Raw genomic sequence first — 9325 nt, forward strand, 5'->3', positions numbered from 1 at the left:
TCTCACTAGATTTTTTTTTTTTTTTTTTTTGATACACGAACCTGATCCTGACGGCTGTTACGTGACAACACGTCAGTATTTTTAAAATCCCAAACTTCCTACGGAGGAGAAATAATCCCAAAGGCAGAAGGAAGTACAGGAATCCTGGGTCCACTTTGCTCAACTCTAAGAAAATGATTTTTAAAACTATCATGAAAGAGATTGTATTCTAGGAACGCGTAACCTACCCAATGGGTCTCCAAAAAGAGAAAATCTGATAAATCAGTTTCCGCGGAGGGCTTAACTCCTGTTTTAAAGCAACGGAACCAGCAGCAATCCAGACTGCTTCACGGCAGAATGCTGTCCGTTTCTCAAATATTTTTGCTGATCACAGCGAAAACCCCAAAGGAGACGCTGCTCACCCAACCTCAGCGACACGCCCGCAGAAACACGCCCCACGCACGGCTGCGTGGGTTTCTTCCAGGAAAGCAAGGAGGGTTCACCGTTAAGAAACCTATGACTACCTTACATCCTATTCATAGATCTAAAGAGGAAAATTATCTAAGTCTCTTCACAGATGTAAAAAAAAAAATTCGACAGAATCCATCAATTATTCATGATACAATTACTCAAGAATAATAGAAACCGGTGGAAGCTTCCAGACACTTCCTTAACATAGCGAAGTATGTCAACCTCAACCTCAAAGCCGGCACCGGCCCAGAGGGGAAAGGCCGGGACGGGTCCCTGACGGTCAAGGACAAGGCAGGAGCGTCTCGTCACTGTCACGGCCGCGATTCGGTGTTTTCTGAGTGTAAAACGCAAAGAGAAAACAGTCCCTATCTGCGGACGATCTGCTCAAACGCCTGCAACTCCAGCAGGATCCACCGAAGACAGCAGCTGACAGCAGGGTCATGCAACAAGGCGGCGGGACCCACATCAACGTGCCGACAGCAACAGCTTCCCGTGTGCACACGGAAGCCAGTCAGACGATGCGACACACACCCAGGTGCCACGGGACGCTGGGGACAAGCGTTCGCGAGAACGGCACGAGAGAGCCGGTGATGCAGAGCTGCTGGAGGACGCTCCCTGAGGCCCAGGAAACAGAGGGCGGGGGCGGGAGCTGGGACCACCTCTGCCGGGGGCCACGAGGCCACCTGTGAAATGGCACGTACTTGACCCTTGTCTGGCGGCCTCACCCCGGACTTGACCCCGCTGACTCCCACACAGGCTCCTTCACCTTAGCACTGTTCGTGGGAGCAGAGGACCGGGCACCAGCCGGTGGCCGAGGCCTCGGGGGTCGGGGTCTGCCCTGCCACCCCCCCCGGCCGGCCCCCGAGCCCCTGGGGTCCCCGAGCCCCCAAGCCCGAGCCCCCGAGCCCGCACACACCTCCAGGAAGCGCGAGGCGACGGCCCGGTCATCTTCGGTCAGCACCAGGTTGTCCACGAACATCCAGAAGAAGGGCCGCGGGCCGCCCGGCCTGGCGTACTGCAGCACGCGGTGGAACTGGAACAGGTACCACCCTGGGGCCGCCCAGGTGCGTCTGGCCCCGCCCGCCCGAGCCGCAGGGCGCGGGGGGCTCTCGGGGGGGGCCCTCGGAGGGACCAGGCTCCGCGTGGCCCCCGCCTGCTCCCCAGGCAGTCTGCGTCACGGGACATGTGTCCGACCCCGCCACACGGCCCTCCCTGAGGGCGGACAGCTTGCGGAGGCCCGCGATCCCTCGGCCAAGCTTTGAAAGTGGACACCGCGCGTTTCCCGCCCTCTCTGGGCGGGCTGGGCTTGGGGTGCAGAGGGCTGGCGGGGTCAGAGGGCTGGGTGACAGTGCTCTCTTACCCGGGGGCCGGTCGCAGGCCTGGCTGAAGGGGGGCGTGGCGCCGTACACGAGGTCGAACGGGCCCCACTGTTCCACCTGCAGGACGGGGGACACTGGAGGACACGTGTGGCGTTGGGCGGGCAGCAGGCGGCTGGCGGCCTCAGGCGGCTAGCCACCGGCTCAGCCAAGGCCCCCACGGGACCCGGGATTGGGGCGGGAATCCCACTGTCCTCCCCAGGCCTCGGGGACACTCGGAGTTGGCTGTCCTCGCTGGGGGTCCCAGGTGACTCCCTGTGGCAGGGGCCCCCTCCCAGAGCTGCTGGGGGGGATGGGCATGCACCGGCCCCCGGGGCCACGTGGACTTCGCGGTGGCCGGACCGTACGAGGCGCCTCCGGCACGGAGCCGGCAGCCGGGAGCCGGGAGCTCGGCCACAGCGACGCTGCACCCTTCAGAGCGTGACAGCGCCCACATGGCGGCCAGCGCCGGCCGGTCACCGCACGGCCGGCCAAGCTGCAGGACGAGACGCCACCACTCACAGGACTCCGGCCAGACGAGGAGCAGAGCTGTGGGGCCCCGGCCGGCACCCAAGGGCGGCAGAGCGCACCCTCCGCCTCGGCCCTCTCTCTGCTGCCCCCTCCGCGGCCAGAGCTCCCACACCCCAGACCCTCTGCCTGAGATGGCCGTGCGCTGTCCCGGCATCGGGATAACCCGAGGCCACGGGAAGGGGCCCCCTGTCCTTCCTCCTCTCTGTCATGAGGGGCTCGAGGCCGCGCCGGGTGCTGGTGAGTCATTCGTAGGCACTTCCTCCGAGGCCACAGGGCCAGACGGCAGGAAGGAGCCTTCGAGGGGCCGGCGCTCGCAGGAAGCTTCTCCATCGGGGCTTCGCAGCTCAGCTCTCGCACTTTATTTCGGGGGTGGGGGACGGGGTAACCCCTCTCTGGGCAGCACTGTCGCAGACGGCGGGGTTGGCCCTGGCACTTCAGCAAGACGCACAGGAGGTTCGGCCGCTTGCTCGGCTCTGGGCGGCGGGCAGCATGGGTGGCCACGAGGACGCCCCTCATCTCCCCACTGCGGGGCTGACCGCCAGCGACTGTGCGGCAGGGGCCGATTCCCGCGGGATCCCACGTCGGTCCTCGCTGGGGTGAGTGCTGTGCGGCCCCGGGCGCCCCCTGCCCGGCACCCCCCAGGGATCCCCTGCACATCTGCCCCCAGCTGTCCGCACACACGGCTGACTTACGTCCTTTCTCAAGTGCTGTGCGGCCCCGGGCGCCCCCCGCCCGGCACCCCCCAGGGACCCCCTGCACATCTGCCCCCAGCTGTCTGCACACACGGCTGACTTACGTCCTTTCTCACGGTGTTGGTGACATCGTCCAGATGCTTCAGTCTTCCTGGGCCCGAGCCGCTTTCCAGAAAGCCCAAACTCGCCAGCTCTGGGCGGGGAGACACAAGGACACTGACTTTGACCCCCACCGCGATCAAAAGCTTAACGCCTGGCGAAGCGCATCTGTCGTCTGTCCATAAGGAGCGAGCTGTCTCTTTTTAGCCATGTGACCGCATGACCAGGAACTCAGGGCGAAGCTACTGGCTGTGCATAACCAAAAAGCGGGAACTCCTCGAGCACCACCGGGAAAGTCCAGTGGCCTGCTGGGAGGGCAGCCTTCCTGGGCGGCCACGCCCTGGCCAGGGGCAGGAGGTGTGCTGGGCAGTTGGGGTCCACGCTGGTGGCAGCCAGCCAGGATGTGTGACGTGGCGGCTGGGCTGCTGGAACCCTGTGACAGCCTCGCAGAGTCTGTGGCCTGGGGCGGGAAGCGAGCCCAGACCGGACCTTCCAGATGGGACTCCGGGGAGCGTCCGGGGCAGGAGATGAAGGTGGGGTGGCCGCGCCCGGCTCCTGGGTCCCTTCGGCCGCAGCTGCGCCCGCTTCGTGCGAGTCTCGGGCCCTTGTCGCTGACATGGCATGTGAGGCCAGCCCCCCCCACCCCCCGCACCGGGCATGCAGCAGTGCCGGAAGAGAGCAGGTCCCCGATTCCTTCTGGCCCCAGACTAAGGGCTATTTTCACGGATTCGCTTCAGAAGGACTCAGGATTTGCAAAGGCACTGGCGGGCGGGGGGCAGTGGGGAGTGGGGGTCCCTCAGGGGGCAGGACGCCCGGGGAAGGCCAGAGCGCAGCCCCGTGGGTGGGGCGCCCTGCGAGGTGGCGGGGTGCAGTGGAGGCTGAGGTGGGCTTGGGCGCTCGGTGGCCGTGAGGGAAAGCCCAGCCCCTCAGCAACGGCGTCTCCCACCCGCCGTCCTGCGCCCTGCGCTTCCTCCCCGGGCCCATCCTCCGAAGGGGCGGGCCCCGGCCCCACCCGCCCAGCGCTGTCCCTCAGCGCTAACCCCGACCTCCTGCGTGTGGTTCTGGAAACTTCCGAGTCCGCACGCACACCTGGGCCCCTGCACGACCCGCTCCAGGCCAGTCTTCCTGGGCAAGTCCTCCGGGTGCCACCGCACTCACCTGCCTTGATGTCCCCAAAGAGGGACAGCACGCGGACTGGCTCCCTCTTCCACACGGGCACAGTCTTATACATCTCGAGGGGACTGTCCTATTTATCAAAGAGACAGCGTTCCGAGGACGGCTTGGCTGTGGAGCCCGTGAGTCAGGGGGACCCCTGTGGCCACAGAGGCGCCCCAAGGGGCAGACACCTGGGCCACCGCGGCCCCACGCCCCCCGTGAAGACCCTGCCCACCACCGGGTGTCCCTCTGGCGAAGGGCGGGCCGGTGACAGGAGCCTCCGGAGAGCGGAGGACAGTCCCATCCCGGGAGGGAACGAGGCCTCGTGCGTCACAGGGGGGGCCCCGCGTTGGATCCGCACAGCTGCGGGGTTCACCCCTTCCTCTCCGTCCTCACGGCGGCTCTGGTGGTGGCCAAGCCACCCGGCACCCCCAAAAGCTGCCGGCAGGAGGCCCTGACAGCAGAGCCAAGAGCCACGGCCTGGCACGCAGGCCTGGAGCGGCCGCGCTGAGGCCCGAGGCGTGGGAAGGCCTGTGGACACCACCCGCCCCCCCCAGCACCCCCAGAGAGACGCTGGGTGGATCATTCAGAACACAAGGCCCCAGAGCCCCCTGCACCCCAGGAGGTAGCACTTGGGGGTGCCTGGCCTCCAGCAAACAAGGCGTCCAGCTGCTAACTGTCGGAGACCAGGCCTGAGGTGGGGGTGGGGGGCTGCTGCACGGGAGACTTGCAGGGGACCCAGGACCTCGGGGTGGGTCCGCCTGGGGCTCAGGAGAGGGAACAGTGCCCACACAGGTGAGTGAATGAGCAGGTAAGTCTGGGGCGGGCAGGAGGGCGCGGCACGGCTGGACACAGGGACTCGCGACCCCGGCCCCCTGGGCTTCTCGCTGCCCCCAGCACCGAGCCAGCGCTGGCAGCATTTCTGAGCATCGACTTTAGTTCTTTCTATGGAAGCTGCTGCGCTCACGAGCGTGGGTGTCCGCACGCTGGGGCGGACCGTCTCCGCCACGAACGGCCCGGAAGGGGTTCGCTGAGGTGCATGCGCGCGCCTGGGGGTTCGCTGAGGTGCATGCGCGCGCCTGGGGGTTCACTGAGGTGCTTGCCTGATCTCCAAAAGCACCTGGAGACCCACGGAGGCTGTCGCAGCGTCAGGCCCCGGCCCGTGTTGGGGACAGGGACGGCGCCCACCTGTTTGGGCTCGGAGGGTGGGTGGGCCAGGCTGAGCGCAGGTCCCAGAGCCGTCCTGGCCGTGGGCCCCCGTGCCCCTGTGTCCCCTGCTGCCCCCCGCCTGCTCGCCAAGTGCTCCCAAACGGGAATGACGCGCGGCTCACACCCGCGAGTCTGTCCAAAGCCCCGAGGCCCCAGGTCAGGGCCGCGGCGGGGCCCCCGCCGCCTCTCCTGTCGTCACATGGCCGTCCTCCCTGTGTGCCTCCGCCCCCTGGTCTCTCTCCTTTCTCCCACGGGACTCCGGTCACTGCACGTCAGGCCACCCTCACCCACGGCGACGGCACCTCGAGACCCTCAATGCAGCAATCACATCTGCGAAGACCCTGTGTCCAAGGCCAGTCACATTCGCGGGCTCCGGGGCTCAGGACTTGGGCGTATCTTTTGGAGGGACCCAGCTCTCCCCACTTTGATGAGCCCACAGCTCCTGCCTAGCCCCTGGCTCCCGGCCTTGACCCTCGAGAGGCCCTGAGTCCATGCCAGCCGCCCAGGCGTCGGCTGCCACTTGCTGGACTCAGAGACACACACCCCCGAGTTCCTCTCCTCCCTGCCATGAACACCGGGTTCCCAGGCTCAGAACAGACCAAACCCCAAACCCCCACCAGCTGGAGTACTCGCGAAGGGACCGCTGGTGGGCCCAGCCGTCACACAGGACAACGGGGACGTGCCTTTGCCTAAAAGGCCGACTTCACTGCGGCCAGAGCGGTGGGCGTCTGTCTCACACCCAGTGCCCAGAGGACGCCAGCGAGGCGGGGCGCGGCCGGCGCCCGCCCACCCCCCGCGTGGCTGCTCACCACCTCCTGGTCGTAGAAGGCCTTCAGCCGCCCACGCCACTTGGCCCTGCGCCGCAGCAGCCCGCTGCTGGGGAAGGGCAGGCAGAGGAAGCACACCCAGTTGCTCAGGGCTTGGACTTTCCCCGAGGTCCCCGGGCCCACCAGGGTGTCCACGCACTCGAAACAGTAGCACCTAGAGTCAAACAGAAAGCCACAGTGGCTGAGATGACACGGCCCCGGCCACCAGTGAAACCGCGGTCGGTCTGCGGCAGAGAAGAGCCTGCCCCTCGCTCCGGCCTGAGCCATGGAGGCCACGCCCGGCTCTTGTGCAAAGGCCAAGCTGGCCCTGTCCGTCAGCACCCGCAAGGTGGCGGGGGGAGTGGGGCCGAGACCGTGGGCCAGGGAAGGGAGACCAGTCCCTCCTGGGACCTGGAGTGACAGGAACCAAGCGCTCTGCAGAAGACGGCAGGCTGTTTACGACGGTGACAGATTTTGAAGGACCCCCTTAAGCCGCCCGTCTTCCCCCCAACCCCTGAGCCTCTGGAAACAGACGAGGTCTCCCGGCAAAGCCAGGATCTGGGCAGGGGACTGGAAACGCAAGGGTGGCCCGCAGCGCTGAAGTGGGGGGACCTCGAGGCATGAAAGTGCCGCTCAGCGGTGAGCAGCAGCCCCGAGGGGCCGGGGCGTCCCTCGAGCCCGACATGATGACTGAGGGAGCAGCAGGTCTTGGTGATAACAGTAACAAAAACAAAAACGGAAACAGATCTTTCGACGCCCAGCTCCGGGCGCGAGAGCGCCGCGCCCCGCGAAACATTTGAGGGGAGCTTTGGAGGGCGTTCTCCTCGGGGCGTGGGGGTGGGGGCCCTTGCCCTCCGGCCGAGGAGACTGCAGACGTCCTAGGCTCCTGGGCCCTCGCCCCGCCCCCCGGGGCGCCCGGCCTCACCGGGTGCAGTCGGGGTTCTCGCAGATGAGCAGCGTCTCCCCGGAGCAGCAGATGGAGCAGTAGGACTGGTACCCGTCGTCGTCATACAGGAAGAGGCAATCCACGAACGTGTCCTTGGCGAGAGACGAAGCAGGCCGGTGCCCCCCTGCTCCAGCGGGGACCCCACGAAGCCACCCCCACCTCCCCGCTTACCTTGCACGGGGCGCACATCCCCCCCTCAAACAGAGGGTGCTGTGTGTGCACCTGGAAGCTCCCACAGCAGATGCACAGGTCTAGGGGCACAAAGTGCAGCGTGCGTCACCGCACCGTCCGACGCGGCGCGCGAACGAAGCTAAGGAGAGGGGGGAAGACGTCCTCGAGAGCCATCGCAGGAGACCGAGTGCGGGGGACGGGACGGCGCCCCCGTTCACGGACGCTGAGACTGCTCGAAACTGCTCGAAACTGCTCGAAACTGCTTCTCTCCAGCCGGCCCGCGGGGGCCTTTTTTTTTTCCCCCAGAAATCCACAAGCTGATCCTAAAATGCACACGGAAATGCAAGGAATCCGTAGAGAAAGTGGGTCTGTGGTCACCTGGTGTCGGAAGAGGGGGCATGCTAAGGAATGGGTTTGGGGGTTTTGGGGGAGGTGATGAAAATGTCCTCAAATTAGATCGTGGTGATGGTGGCACACCGTGATATCCTAAAAGACACTGGACTGTGCACCCTAAATGGAGCCTCGGGGGGCACGGGCGGCTGGAGGGGAGACAGCAGTGTCCGCTGCCCCCTCCGGGGAAGGGCACGGTGCACACGAGGCTGCAGCGAGCTTTCCAGAGCTGGCCGACACCCCTTCCCCTGCGCGTGGGCGGTGAGCGGCCTGTCACCTTCTATGTCCCGCTGGTTAACCTTGACTTCGTGTGCAATCAGATCTGGGGAGGAAAATCAAGAAGGAGACCTTTCCTTCCGCTGATGTGTAATTTAAACGCTGCCCAGAAAAGGTGTCACAGTTGATCTTCTGAAGTCACAGAAGGCAGGGATGCCTGCATCCCACCCCCCTCCGCCTTTCCTGCCACATTACACATCCACGCCTGGGGGAGGAGTCCCCGGGTGGGGCCCTCCTGGCCCTGCCCAGGTGTCCAAACGATGTGCGAATATTCCAGAGCCCTCAGTGCTGCCCAGCCCGGGGCCGGCATCCCGAGCAGGGGTTTGCGCCTGACGGGTCCTCACCTCTGCAGGGCTCTGGTGAAGGAGGCGCCGACGGCTCGCTGGAGCCCACCAGGATGACGTCCATGCTGCAGTCCACCTCAGGGTCCAGGACTGAGGCACCCGCCATGGGGACGCCACCCAGGAGACAGGACATGCACAAGCAGAGGCAGAAAACGGTCCCTTGGCCTCTGCCTGAGAGCCCCTGGCCACCAGCAGGGGATGCGGCCCGCCGCCCAGCTTGGCGCCCGCTCACCTTCCACAGTGACACCCACCCGCCCCTTCTGAAGGAAGGTCCTCCTGGCAGAAGACTGGTGTTGAGGGCCAGCCTTGAGAGGGAGCTTGGGGTGGCCCGTGTCCTGCCCCCCTACCCGAGGCCCCTGCCAGTTTAAAGTCAGGTGGTTGTTTCTCACAAAGGAGGGGGCAGCGGCCAGGCCGCGGGGCAGAGCTGTGGGCGGCCACAGCCCCGGCTCCACCTGCGCCTAACCACAGCTCTGGGCCCCTGAGCCACCCCCGCGCCCTGCCTCCCGCAGTGTCCCCCACACCCTAGCCTGTGGTCCCTCCTACAGGACTCTCAAGGCAGAAGGCTGGGGAGAAGGAGAAAGGGCCTCACGGGTTTCACAGGGTGGCCCCTCTTCCAGCTGCCCGGCTGGGTCGGGGTCCCAGATGTCCCGGGGCTTCGGGCTCAGGGTTCCTGGGAAGGAGAGGGCCATGGAACCAGGGGACCGGGCCTCCCACACACCAACAGGAGACCGGTCAGGTGGAAAGACTGGGCCACCGCGTGTGGGCGGAGAGTAGCCCCGGGGGAGGGGCGCAGGGTCCCCTAGAGGTGCAGGTGCGGGGGCGGGGCCGGGGCGGGGCAGGCAGCCTGCAGAGTGAGGGCCGTGGGGTGGAAGGCTGAGGGGCTTCAGTAAAGGGGTGCTGA

The 9325-nt window shown here is 65.9% G+C and overlaps 1 protein-coding gene across 5 annotated transcripts; it reads right to left on the reverse strand.

Annotated features, from left to right (window-relative positions):
- Window positions 1-10: 10 nt before the first annotated feature.
- On the reverse strand, window positions 11-9319 carry DNMT3L (DNA methyltransferase 3 like). 5 transcript variants are annotated; one of them, XM_025040326.1, is made up of 12 exons: window positions 9014-9319; window positions 8657-8780; window positions 8425-8514; window positions 8082-8126; window positions 7415-7494; window positions 7223-7335; window positions 6301-6472; window positions 4286-4373; window positions 3133-3221; window positions 1811-1886; window positions 1367-1500; window positions 11-1133 (listed from the first exon to the last, which is right to left on the reverse strand). In XM_025040326.1, exons 3-12 carry the CDS (start codon window positions 8486-8488, stop codon window positions 816-818), a joined length of 1179 nt encoding a protein of 392 aa, XP_024896094.1. In that variant the 5' UTR covers window positions 8489-8514; window positions 8657-8780; window positions 9014-9319; the 3' UTR covers window positions 11-815. The 5 variants fall into 5 exon arrangements, with proteins under 5 accessions (XP_024896094.1, XP_015453100.1, XP_024896093.1 ...); XM_015597614.2 differs by lacking the exon at window positions 8657-8780; XM_015597617.2 differs by lacking the exon at window positions 8657-8780 and having other exon boundaries at window positions 1000-1133; window positions 1367-1483.
- Window positions 9320-9325: the final 6 nt, after the last annotated feature.

Source organism: Pteropus alecto, unplaced genomic scaffold, assembly GCF_000325575.1.
Source record: "Pteropus alecto unplaced genomic scaffold, ASM32557v1 scaffold339, whole genome shotgun sequence".
NCBI classification, from domain to species: domain Eukaryota; kingdom Metazoa; phylum Chordata; class Mammalia; order Chiroptera; family Pteropodidae; genus Pteropus; species Pteropus alecto.